General features: G+C 35.6%; 1 protein-coding gene across 1 annotated transcript; it reads right to left on the bottom strand.

The window, feature by feature from the left end:
* Positions 1-2,161: 2,161 nt before the first annotated feature.
* Positions 2,162-22,765, bottom strand: LOC145666064 (uncharacterized). Its single transcript, XM_081733161.1, has 5 exons — positions 22,722-22,765; positions 18,996-19,152; positions 10,693-10,880; positions 5,581-5,688; positions 2,162-2,312 (listed from the first exon to the last, which is right to left on the bottom strand). Exons 1-5 carry the CDS (start codon positions 22,763-22,765, stop codon positions 2,162-2,164), a joined length of 648 nt encoding a protein of 215 aa, XP_081589287.1.
* Between the last annotated feature and the right edge of the window lie 3,178 nt (positions 22,766-25,943).

Here is a 25,943-nt window from a genome sequence, read left to right on the forward strand (position 1 = left end):
AATTCTTTGTGTTTTTCCATGATTGCATTGAAATCTGGAATAAGTTTTGTCACCATGAATCTTAGTACCGATTCCACATTAAGATGATTTCGCTTTAAGGTTTTAGTACTATAAAGAGCATAAAAGGTCTGCTCACATAAGTAAGTAGTAGGGAAAGGCATCAAATGTTGCAATGCCTTTTTAGACAACTCTTCATACAACGCACACGCAACCAAAAGCTACAAAGTTCGTTTTCTTTGAAACTGTTTTTCCATAAAGTATCGCAGTATAGTTTCAAAACTGTTCTTGTTCTGTGTTAGAGAGATTCATACCTTGTATGTCATGGATTCCTACATTAGTCAAAGAATTTTTAATCATCATTACCAGATTGTGGGACAGGGAAATATTTTCGAAAAGTAGCAGCTAATGCTTTCAAGTGTTCTACAAGTGTTTGTGCATTTCAGCAGAGGGATTTTCACCTGAAGAATCGATAAAATCATTGAGCACTGGAAATGATGAATAATTATTGTTTTGTGTACCTACTCGTACTGCTCACAACTGCAGTATCTTAATCTTAAAAATACTTTTCGCATAACAGCTGAAAGTTTCATTTCATTAGAACACATTTCCATTTTTAGGCGTCGCGGACCCCTGGCTAGGTCCCGCGGACCCCCAGGGATCCGGGGACCTCACTTTGAGAACCACTGCAGAGATTTGCACGAATGTACATAGACCCAGCCCGGGCCCGGAAAGTTTTGAAGGTTTTGGCCCGAGCCCAGCCCGGCCCAATAAGCAAGCCACACTTACTATAAATTTTGCGTTGTTTGTAATATCATTGCACTCCATCTGCGTGCACACAGACTTTAACGTTTAGCTTTATTCCACTTATCGTTTAACGAAATTAAAGAACTGCAATTAAGCGGTTCGAGCCGGCCCGACCTGAAGAGAAAGCAGTTGTCGGCCCGCCCAAGGCCAGCACGGATGAAAGAAATAAAGAAGCTGGTTCGTCCCTTGTAAATCTCTACCACACTGATAATGGGAAAAAAATGTTTAAGGTTAAATATTTCAAACAGGGTTATGTGAGAAGTGAAACAAATTTTCATTAACGTTACTCGCAAGTGCTATTTTTTTCCTTTTTAATTTCTCAACAGTGCTAAATGATTTTAAGCTTCAGCTTAATCCTTATATGTAAGTTTGCTTTTAAAAATAGCATGATTTTTGTTTCTTGTAATTAATTTGCGAAAATAAAAATAATATTATAATATTGTAACTTGTGTGTTTCCTTTTGACACATGGTTTTACCGTAAGTAGATTGAATGATGATTTCTGTATCTATATAAAGTTTAATAAGTCGTATCCTTGAGTCCTTTCAAGTGAAATTCGTCCCATTTTAAATTTTTCAAAAGCATTGTGAACAAGATTGAATATAAAACTTTCGAGAACAGTGCTATAAAAAGTACTAGTGAAAATATTAGTAAGAAATTTGAACATGCTATTTTCAATGGAGAAATGCAACATGAAAATTTTTATGACATGATATCATCACACAGTTGTAACGCATCTTCAGCTGAGAACAATATAGACAACTCTTACAGCTAGATTCCACAGTACTTCCTATGACACTATTCTCCAAAATTTAGTTCTGTGGCATTTGCTTCAACAATAATTATTATTAGTAAGTACGGCTAATACTTTCAGTTGTCATGCAGCTACTGCACTAAATATGTTTGTTGGACCAAGGAGGCCAAGAGGGGTATGAGTCTCTCCAGCTCCTACACCTTATCGAGACATGTTGCATTATAATGTAAGTAAAGAAATATATATAAAAAGAATACCTTTCACCCAAAATTTCTCCCATTCTGTCTGCCTCCTTCCTCAAGAAATTAAAGCTGGTGCCGTAACTGTGATGGACGAAACCTTGTGTGGGGTCATTTGTAAAGACTCAATGTATAATCTAATCCCTATGATGCTATGGATTATAACTGTATACTCATCTTCTAGAAATTCATATTCCTTCTATGGCTGAATAACATTCTTTAAACGTATTGAGTTAATTAGATTGAGCTAAAGGCTAACAATTTAAGTTTTTACTTTAATTTTGTTACTTTTGAAAGGTTGAAATTAGACAATGAACTTGTTGAAAAAAACATTTATTACAGTACACAATGAAATGAACAATAATTCAACTCTCAACCAGGTATGTAAAGTAGTCCAGAAATCCTTTTGGACATTTGGGAAAAGTAGCTTTGCAGTCGCCTCCATTCTCTCCTAGCCTTTGAGCTTTGATGTACTCTGCATGTCCTATGTCATCTTCATACAGTGTTTCAGACGGTCTGGGGAATAAGAAAATGTCACACAATTATTACTTTTAGCACAGAAAAAAAAATATTAATGTGATTCATGTAATAAACATAACCAGAAATTCAGATTAATAGTAAAGGAAAACCTCAACAGGTAAACAATTCTAAATAAAACAAATATAGCGCACAGAATTTTGTGTTGTTAAATCAGTAGCATTTCAGATTTTTCCAGGGGAGAGGCGACAAGATTCTCCACTGATTTTAATTTCAAATCTTTTATTAATATGTTGTATATAATCGATTAAATAGTATGGATGTGTAAAACTGAGCGGGGCAATTGCCCCTCTGCCCTTCTCAAATGAGGTTCTTGTGTTAAAAGCAATTTTAAGAGAGCAATTTTAGCAAAAGAATAAAGATAACTTTTGCTCTACTTCCCACACGTGGACACTTAAAGCCATACTCGAACTTACGAATGGATATTGCTAACTCTCCGCTAAAATTCCCACTGAATGAAATAATAGTATTTTGTAATTTGGAATTCTATCTGAGTACAGCAGTTTCTATGTTACATATTCAAAAATATAAACTGTATTTGCTTTCGTAGTTTTTCTGTTAAATATAAACTTTGATTAAAAAATAAACAATTTATCTATCTATACATAAACTACATTCTCCTAGGCATTTTTGAAGATTGAAGTTCATAGAATACAAATTGCAATAAAAGACAAATGTATCTGAACTCTACTCTTGAAACCATCGTGAACAATATCAATTTTTACGGTCTATTTTTCCCAACAGAAATGCTCCCACTGGCAAGCGGATTGGAATTACGCCACTGGAAAAACTCCACTGTGTAAAACTTATTTTGGGCAACTGACATACGATGTCATGTTCTAGCTGCCGAGATAAAATTATCATGGCTTGCTTGCGTATTAAATACTTATCTCTCACATATTTATCTTAGTGCGTGAACTAACCGTTTATATTTTAAAGAATGGACTGTCCCGCTGAGTATTTGGAACATTTTTGTAAATGTTCAGAATACTCAAACCTTAGAGAAAGTTAAAAAGCTACCTAATAAAATTAGTCAGATAATAACCCCGTTTAAAGTGACCATCTTGTCACTTTTATTCGTGAGTTTGAAAAATTTAACGTTATTTGAGGATTTTTAAACGCATCTGCTCTTTTTTTTTCTGTTAAAGTTTTATTTTCATTATTGTCTATATTTTGGGACTCCTTTATGAGAAGAATGTATCTGTCATAAATCCTTCGACGCTTTAGATTTTTCTAAGATCAACTCTTTAACTTCTTTGCAGCTTAAGGTAAAAAAAAAAAAAGGCTCTAAAATTGTCCGCCTTTCTTGGTTTAATGGATAGAGTACGTGTTTTTGGTGCACACGGTTCTGGGTTGAATTGCCGGTGGGAAATCATTAAATGTATTTCAATGGTCCAGATGCTACTTTAAGCTGTAGATGTCGTCCTATTTATTTTCGACACACTGAACCAGACAATGCTACTTGTTACGACCACGATTCGAACTTGTAAATCTACTTTGTAGAGAAGAAAGAGTGTGCAACTAAACCAGCTTGGATTTGCCTAAATAATCAGCTGTTTAAATAGTAAATTTGAGGTAAAAATTCGTAGATAAGAAATAGAGAAATGCTTCCAAAGTTCAAAAAATTGATATCTTCCTGCATATAACAGGACTAATAGTATAATTAATGCATACTTTTCCACAACAAAAAAATTATGACATCTTTGTCCAACGACACGAACCAAGTTCACCCAATATTTTGTCTTGCTAGGAACTTAGATGTGTTTTTTAGTGTTAATTTTGAAAGTATGAAAGATAGGATTATTTCTCAAAGAGCCATCTTTTATATAAGATGGTGTTACGGATAACAAGAATTGTTTCACAAATTTGCAGTAACCAATAATGACAGAACATTTACTAAAAACGACCCTCACAGTGAACGTCAAAGTTCAAATGTAAATGACGTTATCTCATCGTTTCTAGGAATCTTTTGCTGGTAATTGGTTGAATAACAATACTGCAATACTAAAGTGCAAGGATACTGCAAGTATATACATAAATGATATAAGTTTACGATATAATTTACGTCAGGTTCATGAATTCTACACGATAATTTGAGTCGGTAAAGTTTCAACTCTTTGGATATCACGTCTTTTGGAAGTAGCGTAGATACTACACAATTCAACACTTGCCATCATCTTCAAAAGCTATTTGTCAACTTTAAAAGTCAATAGTTAATAACAAGCGACGATACTGAACCAAAAGCCAGTCAAAAGATTGATTCAGACTAGAAGAAATTTCACTTCTTTTCCTTCTATGGTAAATGGAACACCCACCTTAGAAAAGATTGCGGATTAACCTACCACAGACAATTATAATATAGAATATTTTACTTTATCTGACCCAGTCGACAAGTAATTACCAAACACTGACTTCCAAAGCTCCGTAACTGATAATTGGTGCAACATGATAGTGTGAAATCCGCCGAGCATAAGAGGGGTTAAAAGACGTGAGCGCTTGGAATCACTCAAACATCTACCTTATTCGCTTGATCCAGCTCCCAACGACTATCATCTGTTGGTGGTACATGAAGTTAGCTATGTAATACTGTATTTTGGTATAACTGTATTTAACATTATTTAAATTTATTCTGCGATTTTCATAGAACACCATGGAAATTGTAGAATAAATAAAATAAGAAAATGACGTTCTTAATTGTTCATGTATTAGGGGTTGGGTTGAACCTTATTGTGGATAATTGATAATGTGACGAGCTATTTAAACACCGTGGAGCATTTTGTGTACAAAATAAAAGAGGTTGTTTAACAAGGTCAAGAAACGTAGAGTCTTCATTAAGATTGCATATTGTAGTAGTTGTACTCCTATGGTTTACTGACATACAGTTTTGGCTATAGTATACGACCGTCAAAGTAATGATAACTTAATTAAAGTACAATTGCACTTTTAATACACTACGTCATCTCTTCCCAATATTGAAATACCTCTGGTTGGTGCGCATCTTCAAAAGTTAAGTAATATAAAAGTGCTGTAGATTGTAAATGAAAGTCACTCCGAGAAAGCTTCTTGAAGATGAGGTTTTGCGCTGGGAAAAGCTCATACCTTGACAGGAAGTTATATTTAAGAGCTACGATGTACAATAATATGAACGAAAGTTAACAAGGTTAAGGGTTTTAAACACTATTCCCAGGACTTTGGAAATATCCCACGTATATTACACAAAATAACATAAAAAGAGAACCAAACTTACGTAAATAAAAGATGAAGAATCTCTCCAACAAGTCTCTCGTTGTTTAAAGGTGTTTCCGCTGTTTCACAAATTGTTCTCAGAACACATTCTCTTCCGTTGGATCCAAAACTAAAAAATACGTATATAGATTAATTTTAAAACTTTCAAGTTTTATAAATACAGAAATAATATGCAATTCTGAAAAGTTCTTTTTACAAACTTTATTATCAATAACGCTAAATGTAATGTAATCATAATAATAAGTTCAGAATGCCCCCAAAGTCATGGCCGATAAAATTTGAATTTAAATAATTTTGTAGTTGTGAGTGATAGATGAAGCAATCTTCTGTGATATTAAACTGCCGTCTTCTGGTGTTATTTATGATATAATTGGAAGTTGAGATTAAAGTTCATTTATTTCATCTAATTATTTTTTTGTATTTATGTATTTTAGTATTATGCAAAATTTAAATAAACAATCATATCAATGCATAATTCGCCAATAACAATAGATTTTTTTCTGAGTACGAATGAATCATTTTTCTCTATTTCTTAAGGGAAAAATTCGTTTAGTATAATTCCTGTTCGGTGTTAAGTCCAAGAAACTGGAACCTATTTTAGAACAAATACCGAGGTACCACTGTACGTCTATGAAAATATAGACATATGCCGCCTTTTGCAGAGTTGTTTTGACGTATGACTAGCGTCATACTAAAGGCCTGACTACTGCAGGAAACATATGTTAGTCGAACTCTTTAGTATGGCACTAGTCACGCGTCAAAATGACTCTGCATAAGGCCCATGAAGTTTAAAATTAAAATCGCCTCTCTTTTCAGATCAACTTATGTTTCGAAGCAAATTTCAGCAATGGTTTCACTTCTACTATCAGAATAATTCACTAAAATGTGGAATTGGGTTAGACAATTTATAGCAGTTAAATTGGTTAGTTTAAGAACTAGTATATTCATGGATGTTGATTTAATTCATTTCTTCAAAATTTGTGTTTTTTGAGTTTACTGCTGTCTTACGTAGTGATGGACAAAAAACCGGAAAATATTTTTGGGTTTTTCCCTGGGTTTAAACCCGAGTTTTTTCCCATTTGGGGAAAATATGAGGGTTTTTTCATGTAACAACGAGAAATAATATATGATATTTTTATCTACATTTATTTTTGTTTATAAGTGTATTTCTATCTTGACATGGAAAACATTACATGTTCTTTCGCAATATAATAATACAGTTTTCATAAATTTTACTATTTTATGAAAAGTAAGAAATATTTCCCAGGAGTTACCACTTACGATGCTTCTGAAAATAATCATAAATACAACAGATGGAACAAAAATAGTAGCCAATGGACGTGTCACGTGTTCGAGTCAAACTAACAGTAAGTATCACTCAAAATAACCTAGGCCAAATGATTTTTGTGTGAAATAAGAGAATACCAAGTATGCTAATGATAGTACCTTATTTGTAAAGTTTGTAATTGTGTATTGACTGATGAAGCCCTCTGTATCATAAAGTTGCTTAATGATTAATAAACAATGATTGTAAGGACTAGCTACGGACTTTTGACCACAAATATCACCAATTTCAGGTTAGACAGGGAAAGTAGTGGTTGTCTGGCCCGGACTCCCATAACTTCTCTCTAGGCCAATCAAAATTACCTTGACTTTTAGTAAGAAATACCAAAAGAACCCAAACACTTTGTTAATATAAATACATCATTCTTTCCATATTAGAAAAATAAATCTGGACTTTCGATTATGGGAATTAGGTTAGGGTGGCTTGTTTTGGTTAACGGTGCATAGCTAGTGAAAAGTCGATTATGATGTAAACTTTTGCAAGGATCAAAAAGTTGGTCTACTACACGTATAGAACGCTAAGAATTATATAATTTTCTTATGCACGAGGGGCAAGTATCTCTAAATCACATTTATCGCGTTTATATGTAAGTGTATTTTTAAGCAAAATATACTTACAACTGATACAAACCTGATATATAAGTAAGGTGGACTAGTTTTCCTTACCCTTCCGTAAACTTTGATTCTGAAAACTTTTTTCTTGCGGACAAAATATGCGCTTACCGTTTCTTCTTTAGCCATGCTATCCATAAAAGAATGAATCTCATACTCTTTTACTTTTCCCTCTCTCTTGACTCTCTTGAGCTTCCCACAAAGCTATGGCTGGAGATTGTTTTTGTTGTGGGTCTAATTCAATTAACTATAGTGATGCAGTTCCACTCAAACTGCACACTGACAGTGTACTAAAATTAAGAGATTGGTACAAATTTGGTAGTCTAGTTTTTGTATTTGTCCCTTGGTTTTGAATAGGTCTGCTAAATGGAGATGTACGCTTCCGGTTAGTTTGGAGGGGTTTTTTCTTTATATCTTGTGGGCACCTGTAGCACTTTAACATATGGGGTGACATTTCTCCACATTTGGAACTCTGTAGGTCTTTTGGCAGAATTTACATTGCACAGATTTATTTCCTTTCTTTGTATACGCTTTCCAGATATCGCCTTTATGCTAGTGGTCAAAGTGAGGCGGTATGCCATACCGCCTCTGGTTTTTCAGTAATGAGGACATACCGTCTCTGCTTTTTCAATGATCAAGACAATATTTAAATAGCCGGTATGTTGAGTCAAAATCATAATAAAACACACCGCCTCTGCTCTTTTTCCACTTCGAACACTGCTTTACGCCCTCCCTTCTTCGAGCTTAACGTTTATCAAATATCAGAATTAGAAACGACACTGACTACACAGCCGAACTTTCACCTCTTGCGTAAGTGAATAACGTTTCCAATGTCACCAGATTCAAAGAAGTTAAGTGAATAAATTTGTGTAGGTTACACTAGTAAAGATTCTGAAAATTAAAATCAATAAACGTCAACTAAAAATAACGTATAATTGTTTTATTGATCCTTTTTAGGATGGCTTTTTAAAGGTAAATCACACTTTCAGTCAAGCAGCTACAGTATCATTCCTATATATCCTAGGATCATGATTCATACCTCATTCTCTTCAGAATAAAACAGTCTTTCAAATGGTATAATAAACATTTCCCTATCATGTCCTGAGGTGGGACATTTTGAGAGAAATCGGTTTTTCTTTCGGAATTTTCTCAAATTTTGAGCCCCTTTGGACCTCCCTATGTTAATGCACAGATCAACTGAAAAATACTAAGGGGTATACTGAATGTGTGTACAAAATTTCAGACGTCTATCTTGAAAAGTAAGGTAAAAAAATATTTACCAATGTGCTAAGAATATCCCCACAATACTCAATATTCCCGTATAAAACAGAATCTCAGTAAAACTTTACTGAGACATTCTTATTTATCCTAAGATCATAGTTTGTACCTCATTCTCTTCAGAATAGAACAACCTTTCAAATGATATCTATCACGTCTTTGTCATGTATCTGAGGCGGGAAAATCGCGAAAAAAGGGATTTTTGTTTTAAAAAAATATCCTTTTATTTTTACCTTTTTGCCCCTCTGGACTCCCTATATTAAGTAAGAGATCGGAAAAAATCTGAAAAATACTACAGGGTACACTGAATGCGTGTGTAAAATTTCAATCTTCTAGGTGCAAATTGGTGGTGCAAGCTTCGGTGTTCCCACCAAAAATAATAAAAGTAGTCCTAACAAAAAAAATATTTTTTCAAGTTATGATATCATTCACTCTATGTCATGACGCCAAAGGCGCCGACTTTCCAAAATTTATGTGGGTGCATATCAATGGCGGGACATGTTAGCCTATATGTTTCCGGAAGTTTGATCGATTAATTTTTAGTCAAAATCTACACTGGCATAAAGGGCTCTGCTGTGATATAGTAAAATATACCGGTACTATAAGGATAAGTTGGGGCTGCCCTAGCTCAGTCGGTAACACGGCTGACTTAAACGCAAGAGGAATGGGTTCAAACCCGAGTCCAAACTAAGAATCTTGTGGGTGCGCCGCACCCACAAGATTATTTGTGTGGGTGACGGAGCCCCGGATCACCCGCATAGTCGGCGCGTATGCATGACGTTGGAATGCGTGAAAGCATACGAACGTATTCCCCAGGCTTAAAAAGAAATCGAAGTAAGAAGCTTTATTAGAACCTTTTTAATCGAACAGTGAAGATACTACAATATCGTATAAAAATATACGATATAATTTAAAAGGGTTAATAAAAACCCATATTTTGGGTTTGAAAATACGATTTGGGAAAAAAACACGGGTTTAAACCCCAAATATATTTTCCCTCCCATTGGGTCCCCCCCCTCTCCCATCTTTAGTCTTACGTATACGACAAATAAACAAAAAAATAATTCATTGAACATAAGAAATAATGATGCATTGATTCCAAATGATTCAATCATTTATCATTTCACAAACCAGCGTTAATGTACGGATACGAGCAATTTTCATAAGAACTGGTAAATGGTTATATATTTTATTTACTTTTCCATTTGTTTTATTTATTTCCTGAGAGCATACTTTTTTTTATTCGGGCTAGTATCTGTTGTATGTTGTTAATCTCTAGCAAAGCCGTCCTAAAAAACAAAAAAAAAAAAAAGACAACAACAATAATAATAGAAAATCAGAACACGTTTTAGAGAGATTGTCCATTTGTGCTGTTACGTCTTACTGCCTTCAAATTCCAGTTTAAATGCGTATTTTTCATTAAATTTCAACGCGTGAAATAAATATACATTTGGAATGTCTAACTTTTCTGTCAGCATGCTGTATGAAAATTTGCAAAGGGCTTCGCTATTTTATGTTTGTTCCACTTTTAAAAGACTGTAACATTAATGTGAAATGCATATATTCATAAATGTTACCTTGCTATTCAAGCAAATTGCACTATTTTCATTCGCTATACAAGATATTTCTAATTCAACTTAAAGCTGTTCACCTGCGACATGTTGCTTGATACCTAAATGGTATAGTTACAGGCTCCGAAATGTTAAGCTTTCAAATCTCGTGGGCTCTGGAAGTTTCAGAGCCATGCCTTAGGTTTTACGGCCCTTGTTTAGACATTAATTTTAGTTGCACTATTGCTATCGATGATTCTACCAGCAATTCAATTCTATTTTGTAAATAAGAGTATATTGTAATATTTCCCTGTTAGCATGTAACTCACCTGTCAAGTATTGTTTCTAACTTCAAGTAAACATGTTTTCTTTCAATTTCTCTTAGAGATCTTTTGTAGGGACCATCAATGATTTGACTGTAGTTGTCTGGAAGAGGATACAGAGATTCGGAAAACAGCGTCCAGCTAAGATCTCGTGTTGGGATGTTGTTCAAAGGTAACGTCAGCCCAAGTACCAACTGAAAAAGAAATCGAATTCTTTGTTCAATAATATTGTTGTATGGGAGGATTTTCCATCAGCTTCTCTTAAGTTTGTAAAATGGAGGTAACTTTAAACAGAGCCACAAGCTACCAGATTAGTTCAACTTACTTTGGATGTGATGATAGCTAAAATGAGAGAGTTACATATATGAAAGATCTATTGGACTTTACTTCTAATGAAATCGGGCAATAACTTATAAAACCATGATTGTCTGCAAGTTCAGGTGTAATTCTCAAGTATATATATTCCAACAATAAGAAAATAAAATAATTATATTTATGTTGACAGCATATGATCTTTATTTCAAACCTCACACTACATTTCCTACTTTTCCTATTCTGGGGATTCTTCGAACCTCTCTTCCAGAATCCTGCTATATTACTGAAAGATTAATTAAAAAGATTAATGGATACTATGATATTTTGAAATCAAACTTCTAATAGCAATAGTAGATTCTACCTTGAACTCAACTAATGACAATTAAATGCTCCATATACACTCAAGAGCAATTGAATTACAGGCACCTGGCTAGTAAAGTGTAGCACCCCTTTTTGCTTTGGTAACGGCGGCGATGCGGCGTAGCATGGATTTCACAAGACATTGAAAGCGTAAGCAAACCATACTGATCCATTATCTCTGCACAACCTTCATAATCTACGAGAATTGGTTGGAGCAGGGTCCAGGGCTGAAATATCCCTCTCGGCAGCATATCAGATCTGCTTAATGAGTTTGAAATTGGGGTCCTCGGGCACCAGATAAGCATCTTCACATCCCTGAGGTGCTCATCGAATCAGACAACCATAATTCGGGAGCGATGGGCGGAGCCTTGTCTTGCTGTATATACAGATCTCTCGGGTCAAACAAAGGGGTGAACATGATCTGCCAGCAAGTTTCTGTAATATTTGCCGGTGAGGGACGTTGTCAGATGGACCAGAATTACATTTCATTCCATATAAATAGATCTCATACGATGAAACCACCACCACCAGCTTGAACTGTATACTGCTGTCAAAAGGGATCCATTACCTCGTGATTGACGACGCACTCATATCCGACCGCCTGCGCGTACCAGCTGGTACCTCGACTCATCTTGTAGGGAGACCTATTTTCGTCCTTTGAGTTCCATTGGTGGTGCTCATTTGCCCATATTAGTCGTTGTGTCTTGTGATGAAAAATATTGATAAGAGGTACCCTCGTGGGATGCTTACTTCTGTACTTCTGGCGAGGAGTAATTGTGGTTGATATGGCTGGTTGCACGTCATTGTTGTCCAGCATTGAATTTAAGAGTAATTTGCTGCGCTGAGGTCCTCTGTCCGATTTCCCCATCCAAGCTAGCCGAAGGTCATCAACGCGTTGTACACCACAGCAGTTGATACTGGGGACGGTGATTTTGCTTGAATCCACGTACTCACGATAAACTCTTAATATGGTGGCCCTTGGGAATCCTAGTGTTTGCAAGAGTTCAGAAATGAAGTATTCCATACATCCTTCTCTGACAATCTGGTAGCAATCAAATGCTCTAAGGTCTCGTGTCTTACCCATCTTGTAGTCAAGCATTACTCAAACAGATCGTACAAGGTCTGACGTTCTCGCTGTAACATGCTACGCCCTTTTATTACATACACCAGACCTAGCACAGCGCCATTTTGCTCAGAAAATCAGTTGTCCCTAATTTAGTTGCTCATGAGTGTATATCTTCTTTTGTATAAAATAGACCTAATCAATAATAACAATATGGTTACCATTTCTAAAAGTAAATTTGTCATTTCACCTTAATTTTTGTTCTAACGTTTCCTCTTCCTTTCTGACCATTTGTAGTAAACAACCAGACATTTTACCACATCACCACATCATTATCCATTTAAACGTTCTTTACAGGTCTACCAACTTAATTCTCTAACAGTTATTACAAATATTGATCTCTCTTCTTCTCACCTCATTCATAGGTATTATTTTATAAGTCACTGCACTAGGCTTGATCGACTACATCAATGAGTTTGTTGTATATCTTGAATTATTGTAAAATAATATACGTTATATAATAGTGACGGTAGATTGCATTCACTTTTTTCACCTGTCAACAATCTAGTTTCTATTTCATATTTCATATCTATTTCATATTATTTTGTATGTTTATTTTCTAATTACGATATTATTATATATCATAATAATATTATTTAGAACATATTATCTTATCCACCGGCAGACGCACTACAGTGATTTAATATATCTTAAAAATATTTGCGTAGCTATACAGTAGTGAATAAATACTAGTGTAAAATAGTGAATTTATCACTACATTTATTAGAGACTTTTATTAGTTGATAAAAAATATTAAATGATAAATTGATTTATCTAATAATTGCAAGTGGTCGAAACTGAAATTATCATATGTAAGCATAAATCGTATAATAATTAATGCATATTAAAGTCAAGGATAAACTGACTTTCGTTTGTTTCTTAAAATATAGAATATTCTAGATCTGTTTGGATATCTTGTCGATTACAGGTTGATTGTTCTCTTATAATTAAATTAGAACTTTGGTAACAAATGACAGGAATGTTACAACAATTCCACGTGTACTAGTACTATAATTAAATGAGTCATCAATCTTGTAATATTGTTATACATGACATACCAATATTTAATACAGTACAATCAAACTAGGTTAACACTCAGTGTACAGCTCCATGCATTGAATGCATTGAACTCCATGCATTTGGACTCTCTAGCAGTTCCTAGATTCCACGTCGATACCATGTCTTGCCCGTAGAGGCAAATAAGTCGGTCAGTGCCTTTTCCACCTCCTGCTGGTTTGGTGAAGCATCGTAATTTGAGGAAGTGTGTCATGGGCCGAAAGAGGTAGTAATCCTAAAGGGCAAGATCAGAATTATATGTCGGGTGATATGAATTGGATGGCATGAAGCTCCAGAATTTATTGTTGCCTTTTTCGAGCCGAGTGTGGTTTTGCGTTATCCTGTCGCAGCAGTGCGTGGTTTCGGTTATCCAAAGCAGAATGTGTTTGGTGTACTGCAGCATATATCCCCTCCAACTATTCGAAATAAAGGTTGGCATTGATGGTACGACCGTTAGAAACGAACTTGAAGCGGATAACTCCCTTGTAGTTTCACTGCACACACATCATGACTTTATACTTGAAACGGCCCTGTTTAACAATCGGTTTTAGAAGTGGCACTTCCTCAGCCATTGTTTTTGCACATCTGGATATCGGAAAAGCACCAACTTTCGAGCGGATATGACTATCCATTTCAGGAAATACTCATCACGCGAATTTCTCAGCAGTTGTCAGCACACATCCATTTTCCTTATGTCCTGAGTTGGGTCAACTCGTATGGCAACTCCTGATGTTTTTTCTGAATTCTTGAACGTAACGTACTACAATGGACGGGGACATTTCACAATGGTTTGCTAATCGTCGTGTGCTGGTGGATGAACTTTCTCAATAGCATGTCGTATGACCTGATAATCTGTTATCCTGGAACGGACGAAGCTTGGATGATCGTCGATATTTTCACAACCTGCTCGAAATTTCTGAAACCAGAGTTTCTGTGCTGTGGTTCACTGAATCCTCCCCTTTTGCATGACAAATAGATTGGGTTGCTAGTGCAGCATTATGCCCGAGATCGAATTCATACAGTAATAGTTCACGTATTAGACGCTCATTGTCTCTGTCACTAAAAGCCGACTGCAGATACTGAAGGAGTGTTGGTTTCCGTGTTAAATAGTCCATTTACCGCACTACCTTTTGGATCACATTGACATTGTACTTACGTTGATCACGGCGTATATACAAGCCTGCTGTCTAAGTTGTGGAAATATTGCAAGATTTATGACTTATCTTTGTCAACAAACATTTAATGAACCATAAAGAATGTGTAAAAAGTTTAAAATTCATTCAAATCCATTAACGCTCCCGATCATACATATGCTACTTTGTATTGAAATATTTTTCAATAAACAAAGCAAAACAGTGCCAGATAATCAATTAAGGTTGATGATTTTCATTTACACATTTTTTGCCTAACCTACTGTCAGAATTTAGCAAGTAATATCCAGCAATTATTTCATTGCTGTACTCGCACACACGATCATGTACTGTACAATCTCTTCATATTCTAGTTGTTTTCCTAAATCGCCTTATGTGCTTAGAATGTGAAACTACATTCCTTCGAACTTTTATTATCCGCCAGGTGATTTCCACAAAAGTTTGGTTTGTTTTCATGTAGTAAAAACTTGAATCCCTATATGTTTCTTGAAATTGACCATTTATAGTATAGTTTTCGAAAGTGCTGAGAAGCAGGGCCGCCCACAGGGGGGATGTATGGCGCAAGCTGCGCCATTGAGAAAAATTTTGGGGGGGATTTTACTCTACTTTCGAACTAGCAATTTTACTGTCGGAATAGCATTAAAACACGATTTTGAGAAGCTAATTTTCAAAAATTTTCCGGGGTGAACCCCCGTACCCCCTGCTTCGATACTCGATGAATGAAGTACTGCGCAAGTAGCCGTATGAAAGGAAAGGTTGGTTCGTTTTAAGAGAGAAGGGCCGCCCACAGGAGGGATGAATGGCGCAAGTTGTGCCATCGAGAAAAAAATTGGGGGGAATAAAAAAAAATTGGGGAAGAATTTTACTCTAATGTCGAATAAGTAATTTTGCTGTCGTCAGAATAACATTGGAACACGATGCGATTTTTTTTAAATCTCGAGAATGAATCCCCCTACCCCCTGCTTAGAAACTCTATGAATGAAGTACCGCGCAAGTAGCTATATGAAAGGATGGGCTGGTCGGTTTATCGCTTTGTGTAGGTAATTTACCCATTTTCTGCTGGGAGCATTTATTTATTTTTTTATTTATACCATGTACGACACAATAAGTAATGCTGTTCAATTGCTACATGATGTGTAATAAATAAACTAATGATAATATTTTGTATAGTTTTCTGTTTGTGCGATTACATTTTCCACTTAATTAAAAAGAAGTGAAATCACAAAAATGAGCGCCAAGTTCTGGTGAACAACAGTTACAAACACTCAAGAAATCACTTTCAAATTTAGATTTGAAACTTGCCTATGTTGTCTGTTGAAAATTATAAAGTAGTTTGATTGACATAATTGTGAGCTAGTGGTAACCATACAGACAACAGCCAAGTTTCAAATCTAAATTTGAAGTGAGCCAGTGAGTGTTTGTAACTGTTGTCCACTAGAGCTTGGCGCCTATTTTTGTGATTTCAATTCTTTTTAAAGCCACTCGTACTTGGCTCTTTTACAGGAATGTTTTTTGTTGGATATCATTTCTTTTTGTAGGCTAATTTCGAGGATAACATTTTCTTTTGGTATCAAACTCAATAACTTGTAACTTGCGTCTTACTTTTCATGTACAAGGGAATTATATCAATATTTTGTAAAGAAAAAAATAATATTACTAATTGTAAAAAAAGAAGAATACCTGTGCCATACACAGTGTGTAGAAGTTTTTATACCCTTCAATATCCTTATAGAACATATTTAGTATTGTACACTACCAAGACTACTCATAAAAGTAATGCCATTTTTATAATTACTACTGCCCCTACTACTACTACAAGCATTCTATAATACTACTACAGGAAATAAAAACAACAAAAATAACAATTACTAGTACTATAAAAACTACTGCTAAACTGGGCAATTGTTTTTAGAGGACTTGAGTTTTGAGGAGGGAAGAGATTACTAGTTTTGGGGGGGAGTGCGCCATCAGTTTTGGGGGGGATGGGCACCCCTGCTGAGAAGAGTGTTTTGTATATGCATTTCAATAAAAATTAGAATTTATTAATTTCTTCCGAAGTTATTCATGAAAGAAATTGAAGAGTTAAATAAATAAAAAATTTAGCGTTTTACAACCTCCGGTTATGCCCGGTTAGGCTAAGGGAGGCGGTGATGGTGAGAAATGAATGAAATGGTGGAATGAAGAAAGTGGAAGGAAACATGAGAACCACGAAAAAACCCACGCACACAGTGTTTGTCCACCACGAAGTTCACCTGGCGCGAGCTGAAATCGAACCAGAGGTGAACGCTCTACCACTGAACCACCGTGGTCCCTGCAGAGCTAAAAAGTGCACATAAACTCCCAGGAGCGAATTAGATTCTTTTCCGAGGAAGGGAGACAAGGAGGCTCAGTGATAGAGCGCTTACCTCTGTTGCATGGAATCCCTGGTTCGATCCCCGCCCAAATATGTTTGTTGTGGACAACATCGTGTTCGTGGAGTTTCTTGGGTACACTCGTTTCATCTCACATTCTCATTCCACCAATTCTTCCTCATCATTCATTCGCCTTAATCATTCCCCTCCCTTAGCATAAAGGGCATAACGTAGACTGTTAAACTGAAAGATTTTAGTTTCTTCTTGGAGAAAGTTCAAAATGTTCAACTTGACACATGTTCTTAACCTTAGTAGCTTAAATTGTACTGCTACTACCACTACCAGTACAACTATTATTATTATTATTATTATTATTATTATTATTATTATTATTATTATTATTATTATTAATAATAATAATAATAATAATAATAATAATAATAATATAAAGAAAATACAAGTTCAAATTAGCGAGATTTATATGAGAACTGGAAATTTGATCTCCAACATCAAACCGGAATTTTATGTATATTTAAAGGTAAAAGAAATGGCTAATTCTTGGCTACAATACGCATTGACCCCCAAGACGAATTGGATCTGCTGACTGAATTTGTCACAGGATATGAAACGAGAATATACCACATTAATTGTGAAAACAAATGACAACTGATATCTGGAATCTGAGTTCAGGCCGTGAAAGATCAGGTGTCCATGGAATGTGGCAGAGAATGCTATTCTTTTCTCTCTCTTATTCTTAAGTGTAGTGAAAGTGATTTTTTTTTTAACATAGAAGCTAAGGACTGCAGTTTAACAAGTAACACTTCGTCTTTTCTAAGGTTTGATGAAATTATGCAAACAGCAATGGAATGCAGGGCATATCGGCAGCGCCGTACATTTTTCCCTTTTTGTTGTGCAAGCATTATTACGCGTATTTGGGCACCCTAGAAAAGTTGTTTTTCTAATTCTTGGGCCCCCTTTCCATCTTTTCCTTACTCTTTATGGGGCCCAATGAGCCTTTGGGCCGTCCCGCACAACAAGGTCTGCGGGGCCATTAGTTACGGCCCTGGGCCCGTTCCATACATGACAAATTAATTAAGGAGACAATATTGACAAACCTCAAAGCCATATCAGTAAATATTATTTCTAGGGCCCCTTATAGTAGACATGTTTTTACTCAGACGACTCATTTTTGTTTTATTTATCTTTTGTGTGCTGTTTCGTTTGTGTAATGCAGTGAACCTGTTTGATGTTTCATTTATAATTTCATGTTGGTATCGTATATGGAGTAAGAAAATCTTGTCTTAAAATGGGCCCCCCTCGAACGGCGGTGAGCTTCCCTGTGAGGCGGTTGCTCCCTGACCCCCCACAAGTTACGGCCCTGCATGTCGGTATCTTGCTTAACACGAGCAAATCACCTCACGTACAACTACTTGGATAGTTGAATTCTTGGTGAAAACGAAGTGTAACTATTTTCACATTTCTCTTATTCAATGCATTTGGCACTATCTATTTTTCGTTTCCAAAACTTAGGGAAGTACCGTACTTCATATCAAAGTTCGAGTGGTAAGTACAACTGTATTTGCAGAGGAGTGTAAGAACTGGCATAGAAGCTGCTTTTTAAGAATTGGAAAATAATTGAAATAAGGGGTAATAACTTGAATGCAATAATTTTTGGTTTAACTCTTGCGTGTGTATCTTTTAATAGTACCTTCCGAACTTCGATTCAGTTTTATTTCCATGTTGTTTGTATCACAATAAACTGAAAGTGTATTCGTAGCAGTACTCGTAGAAGTACTACAGCACGTTGTTAACACTACTCAACAACATATAAAATACGCAATTGTGAAGAAAAAATAAATTTAATATCATATTTAATAGTAGCAATGATAGTAAATAGTTAGCACCAAAATATTTTCTTAAAATCAAAAAGTCGAAAAAAAAAAACTTGCTTACTTCATAAACTGATATTTCAGGAGTAATTAAAAGTTGCCTTCTTCGACGGGCTAGAACCGCAACAGGAACAGAGCTTTGTCGTGAACCGGAAAAGCATCTAACTTCTTGAGGCATCACAACTATCCACATTAATAAGATATATAGAAATGCTACACAGCTGCAAAACGAAGATTAACAAGTAAATAAGACAAAGCATTAATAAATAATGGAGAAATTAAACTTATAAACAGCAAATTAAACTAATATTCATGGGAAACAATACTAATTTAATATGTAGCTCTCGTTACATTTTCCGTGCATAACACAGTTCATCCGTGTGTATTTGGTTACCGTACGTGTCTTCAGCTCGGGAGACCTGGGTTTGTATCCGGCGAGAGCGTATATGCTTCTAATCGCACTTTAAACTATAGATCCACTTTTCATATATCTTCGGTAGACTCTAATTCTAATCTACATAAAAGACAAAACAAGCAATTATTGTCTTTTAAGCTGTCAGAGAAAGACACTATTATGTTGATTAGAATTTATAAGAATTGCGTGATCATACTGTATGTGTTAGCCTTGATTCAGTGGAAATTATGTGAAACAATAATACACTGAAATTTCTAGGAAATTAAAAAAAAAAAAAAATGCTCTAACTTACGATAACGAACAAACTCTATGAGATGCAGGAGACCTAGCTTCGGTTTTACATGGACGTACGCATTGTCCGTAATTCATGTTAAGTTTTACATCATTGATACCTAAATGGCGGACCGCGAGTATGTTTCATCCAGCCTACAAATAAAAATGAAAAGATGTATGATTTGTTCAGTTTTTAACTCCATCCATAACAGGAAGAATGTAGCTGAGCATCATAACTTCAAAACTTATTTTTAACTGTGAAAGTATTTTCTTTAATCTTTTCGTTGCCAAGCCTAGTGAGGCCATTGGTACCGAATTGAGTTTTTAAACAGAATTACTTTCAAATGTGCATAGCTTAGGTTCCAACTGACCTAGACACAAGAAACAAGAAACAGAATACACAGAATAGAATAAAACTTCAGAAAATGTATTAGGAACGTAAAATCAATGAACCTTCGCCTCAGGGGAACGGGACAAGGAAATGACCCCAAATGTGGTCCTCCTTTTTTCCTGGCCAGTAGTGTACAATTGGTCATCAGTGCTTAAGATTAATCTTTCATATCGTCGACAGCGTCACAAACTGTCGTATCTCAGTTTTCTAAACTTTTCAGGAGAGCGATTTTTAGGTTTTCACACAACTTTGAACAGCCATAACTCAAAATCTATTTTACCGAAAGGAGAGAAAATTTATCAAGTTATGACTTAAAGCATAAGAAATCAGTGGAGAAAGTTTTATGGAATTTGCCTGTAAAAGCTTGTGGAAAATTTGGCGGGAAAAAGATACGACAGTTTGTGACGATGGTAATCCTCTCTTGTATGAAAGATACGACGCATATTTTTTATACGGAGAACTACATTAATAGATGAACAATCGGAAAATATTGCACTTTTATTGAAAAACTTCGTGTTTATTACACAAAATAATTTAACAAATGCTTCCTGAGATTCTTGAGGGTAAAACGGAATTCCTTAGAACACACAAGAAACACAATATTAAGAGCATACTAACCATAACTTAAAATAAAGCTATCAAATTGTCGTTGCCAGAATATAAAATCTTGCAAAGTAATTTGCAAATTGCATGCTTTGATATTGCACTTGAGAAGGATGGCTAATGTGGTAAGTTTCTGTAAAATTGAACATGTTCAGGGTTTCGAATGATTGGAGTTGGGCCCGGACACAATAATAACGAGTCCTCGTAGGCGTGGGAGACCCGGGTTCGATTCCCGGCGGAAGCTCATGTGGTTCGGATTCCACGTTAATCAGTAGGTCCACGTCTCATATAGCCTCGCTGCTGAAAGGGACGTTAAAAATCAATCAATCAAAACGAGTCCTCGTACTTCTCTGGAGCGATAATTTTTGACAAGTATGCAAAGTAGGAACTTCTATCTTGTGGATTCAATTTGCGTTCTTTTCAGGGAAATAGTTATGTGAGTGTCCTCAAAATGACTTGTCTTAAACTGAATGCAGTTTGGATAGTCTTTGTTCACTTTCACTTCGTGCATTTCCGTCCGATTGATTGGATCTCCATTTTCGTCACGTCTAACTGACAGAATACAAAGACATTAGAACAGAGATCTAATCTCATACATCGCTTCTGTCAGTACAATGAACGGTATATGGGTTCTTTTTCCTTGCCAGTTTAACAATCGGTTCAAGTTGCGAGGGTACAAAATTACTGCCACAGTGCTTAATAGATGTGCTTATAGCACTGTGGACTGAGTCTCCCTCATTTTGCCCATGCCTAGATTCAAAGAATCGGAGAGAAATTTCTCTGATGTTCTTACGTGTTTGCACCGCATACCCCATCATAGCAACCAACCTGAACTCCTACTAGGTCCATCCTGTATTTCTCGAACTCATTCATTACGGATTTTAACGCGCCTCCCTATAAAGAATTCTAATATTCAATGTTCCAAATCTCATATTCATTTTCTTTTGCTGATGTCGTGCCAAGTTATCAGTCTTGGTCCGAGGCTTCTGTGATTGTTTCTGAAAAAGTGTCTTTTTTTTATTACAGGATGAGTTTGTTAGGCTCACCCCAAACCCCCAAGCTGGAGGGCCACTCCTTGTCTGCCCGCGACTGCTTATTCAGTATCTTCGCAGCTAACCTCTATATCTAAAGGCCTTCTCCTCGATCCGCAACCTGGGGCCGCGGTAGAGGTAGAGCATGGTAGAGCATTCACCTCTGGTTCATGGGATCGCGGGTTCCAACCCTGCTCCCGCCAAGTGAACTTTGTGGTGGACAAATAGCGTGTGCGTGGGTTTCCTCGGGGTTCTCCCGTTTCCTCCCACTTTCTTCATTCCATCATTTCATTCATTTCTCATAAGCACCGTCTCCTTTAGCCTAACCGACATAACCGTACGACGTAAAACTCAAAAATGTCATGTCATGTCGATCCGCAACCTGAGGACGCCCCATGCAGTGTAAATATATATGTATACAGTCCCGCATTGATCAAGTATAACATTCTAGCTTATAGGTTTATTTGCTTCGGCTGTTCCGAGCTTAAGATATAAGTAAAATACATTAGGAACAAATGATAAAGAAACTAAGTCTACCTGATGGATAACAATAAGAAATGATATAAAAAGCAATGAGTTTATCAGTACGAGACTGTATACCTACTTTTGGCCACTTTGTATATATAAACAAATTGCTTTGAATATAGGCGTATCTGCCCAGTTGCGAAAGATCTGTTGCTCACAAACTGTCGTAACTCAAGATACGACTGTTTGTGAAAATGGTTTATATGCTTCATCTTAAGATACGACACAGTGACGTCATCACCACCGTCAAAACAACGCACATTACAGATGTGTCGCTTTGGGAAATTGTAGAAGTCAGTGTATGCAGCTATATAGTAAAATATCTCAATTTTCGATTTTTTTGAGATACGACACTTTGTGACGCTGTCGACGATATATGGTCGGTACAAAAAAGAAACTTTAAGGTTCAAGAAAATAAATGAGACAATAGAAATCGTTATAGAGACAAAAGCCTCCTACTTGATCCAACCTTGTGCCAATCTAGTCTAAATCATAAATTGTTATAACCCACTTCCCTGGTTTCCCCTAGTTCCCCAGCACCTTTACACATACCGTTGGTTGATCGGTTGATTGGAATTTACTGTTCCTTTCAGCATTGAGACTTTATGAGACGTACCGGTACAGTTTAAAGTGGAATTAGAACCATCTAAATGCGTTCAAATAACAAAGCTCTTTCACCGGTATTAGAACCCGAGGCTTCGTTCACAAAGGCTAGGTAACACTAAGTCAGTGGGATGGGTTTTATATGTAATGCTATATAAAACCAACCAAGGGCTAAAATTAGAAAACGCAAATAAATTTGACGGCTGATTCCTGGTGTGATTTTACAATTCTGCACTAACGAAATAAACGGATAACATCAACATCTCTTTGTAAAAGAAGTGCTCGTAATTTCACTTAAATTGATGGCTACGTTACTCTTGAGTATTAAACTTTATGCTAAGCTTTCTTACTCTATGCATTGCTCAATTGCTGGTTATTCTACTACTAACTTAAATTAGTGGGGGAGTCAGGTTCCTTGCACCTAATATCCCATGCTAACATGGGCACCTGAAGAAAATTTTCTAGGGGTGGCTCAAATCTATGGTATCTGTATTATGTTTGGTATTTTTATTCGTATTAAGAAAATCTTAAGAAATTTAATACATTTTCGTGACCAAGGGGCTCGGGCCCCATCTTGCCCTCCCCTTCGGGCACCCATGAATGCTGTTTCCATCCCTATGCATTATTTCTAAAGCAACAAATATTTGCGAAAATTGTTGAGATCTTTCAAACTAAGGAATACGCACAAATATATTAAATTTAACTCTATAAGTATATTAACCTTTTGGGCAGGATGCCATTCAATTTTAAAATGTTAAATGATGGTACAATAGGGGTCATATAATAGTTGGTTGAAACGCGAAATATTATTCTCTTCCTTCTTAAATTATTAATTTATGGGAAATTTCTGTTGTGATTTTTGAGTTGATTGATTTAAAACTAACACACTACACAGCAAAATACGACGGTGTTAAAGCAACTCAATTTTAACACATGCCAATGGTCCCAGCATGACCACCTACTTAGTATGTTACTTTAACACCAAGGTTCCAGTGTTGCGGCTAACATACGCTTGGTATTAGCGATTTGACACAGAGACAACGTTGAGCGGTGTTACAGAATTAGGTGAATGAATGAAGAAATGCGGATATAGGACCACAACACGGTGATCTTTCTATATATTCCATGTGTTATTCTCACGTAGCTAACACTCCAACTAGCATATTGAATATAACATTGATATACTAATAATAAAGGTATTATTCGTCAGTGGTCTACGAAACTTTTCAATTGCTAAATACAATGATTTAGCAAATGTGCCTTTGTTTTTGGCCATCAAATTTCGGGTGACGTCTTAGTGAAATTCTCGTAGAACAATTTTAGCCAATTAACTGATATTTACGTCTTCACAATGTGGTAGCCAAAGCAAAGTGGATGTGGTGTGTGTGAACGTCATATTTAAATTGTATCTAAAAACAGAGTCCTTATTTTGAAGTAACGCTAATATAGCACTTTCAAAATTTTATAGGACTAAGGAAGACGGTATAAAGATTTAAATATCCACTGCGGGATCCCTAACAGAGAGAAAAAAAAAAAACTTAACTTCTTAATAATGATTATCTTTTAAAAATCAATGAAGAATGACCATTTTCCGCGATTGTAAGACTTACACTTGTTAAAAGAAATCAATCTACAAGAAAAATACTAGAAACTCGTGATTAATGTAAGAACACTTTGTGGTGGCCCTGTAATTAAGAGTCTGCTGATCTATCCGAGATGAGTTAAAGTGAAAGTATAACCGTGAAGAACAACATCACAACTTATATCTTTCTCGTAACACCATGCTGATAGTGAGAACACTGAATTGTTATTGATAATTAACAAAATAAGTAAATAAATAAATAAATAAATACACTTACGATATTAAGATAATTGAAATCCTGTGAGCGTTAGGAAAAACCTGGAATAGTTTGGGGTTGAGCATTCTGTACGGAAATATCCTGTAGGCTACAGAGATAATAGAATATTCTATATAAACTCTCCTTATGCCTACTCCCAACTATTGATCTTCCACACTACGCAACTAATCTAGAATATCTGTTATGAACACATATTGTTTGTTTTCGGAACCAACTACAAAGAACAAAAAAAAAAAAAAAAAAAAAGAATGAAAAAAAGATTCATTGTAATTAACACAATTGTTTTGTTTGTTGCGGAAATTTTCTTTTAAGACGCATTAATAGATTTTACTTTTCAGACAAACAAAAGAAAATAATCTTCATTCGTTCTTTTGTTTACCTGCTTTTTTTTCATCTGCGGTGTTTTAGTAAAATATTTCTACAGGAACTTCTAATTACACAAAAGGTTAACGCTGGATTATGCAAGCTTATCAGAAGTAGAGTATTACCTATACAATTTGCATGTTTTCCTTTGACTTGTTTAGGAGTTTTTAACCGAGAACTTCTTCGGAAATGTAATTTATTCTATGAAAACAAATGGAAAAGTTCAACTAGTTATTTGTGTAGCAACCTTCGTAAACCTTAACTTTTCATGCTTCTATTCGTTGAATATATATATTTTGACTGCTCCGATGCAGTTGGTTGGCCATAATACTAAAAACTGATAATGAAAATGCACTTCAAGGAAATTCCAACCTTACTTGGCATACTCTTGCAAATTCTCGTCTTCGTCAATAGTCTATGTTGTATTGTTCTTGTGATTCATTCTCTATTTACGAGACCATGCATATTTGATTTTTGATGAGAGACTCGTGACTAGATGTCTGAGATCTTAAGCAATCTTGGACAATAAAGAACTACTGGTGATGTCAATGGTGAAAGAGCCCACCCCACCCACACGCATGGTGAATTTTTAATTGTTTTTTATACTAGTTTGAGAACAAGAAATCCAATGCAACTATTTTTAAACATGTCCGTCCATGCATAGTACTTTTTTTTTAAAGTTAAAATAACAAAATTCGTCTCCCATTGTTTCTTATCGATTTCTCGAATTTCTATTTAATTTCTAAATTAGAAGTACCTAACAATATTCAGTAAATAGATTGAATTATCTGTGTACAGGATATACATTAAGAATCCCCATTCTTTTCTTTCCACCTCTTTCCTTCCCTTCTAGGACAAATACCGAAAATCACTGAAACAAATACTTAATTAATTAAATGCATAATTTTAAATAAAAAGGTCAAATATCAAATTTCATGTCTAACGTTAA

Source organism: Thermobia domestica, chromosome 12, assembly GCF_964235325.1.
Source record: "Thermobia domestica chromosome 12, izTheDome1.hap1.1, whole genome shotgun sequence".
Taxonomy (NCBI): Eukaryota; Metazoa; Arthropoda; class Insecta; order Zygentoma; family Lepismatidae; genus Thermobia; species Thermobia domestica.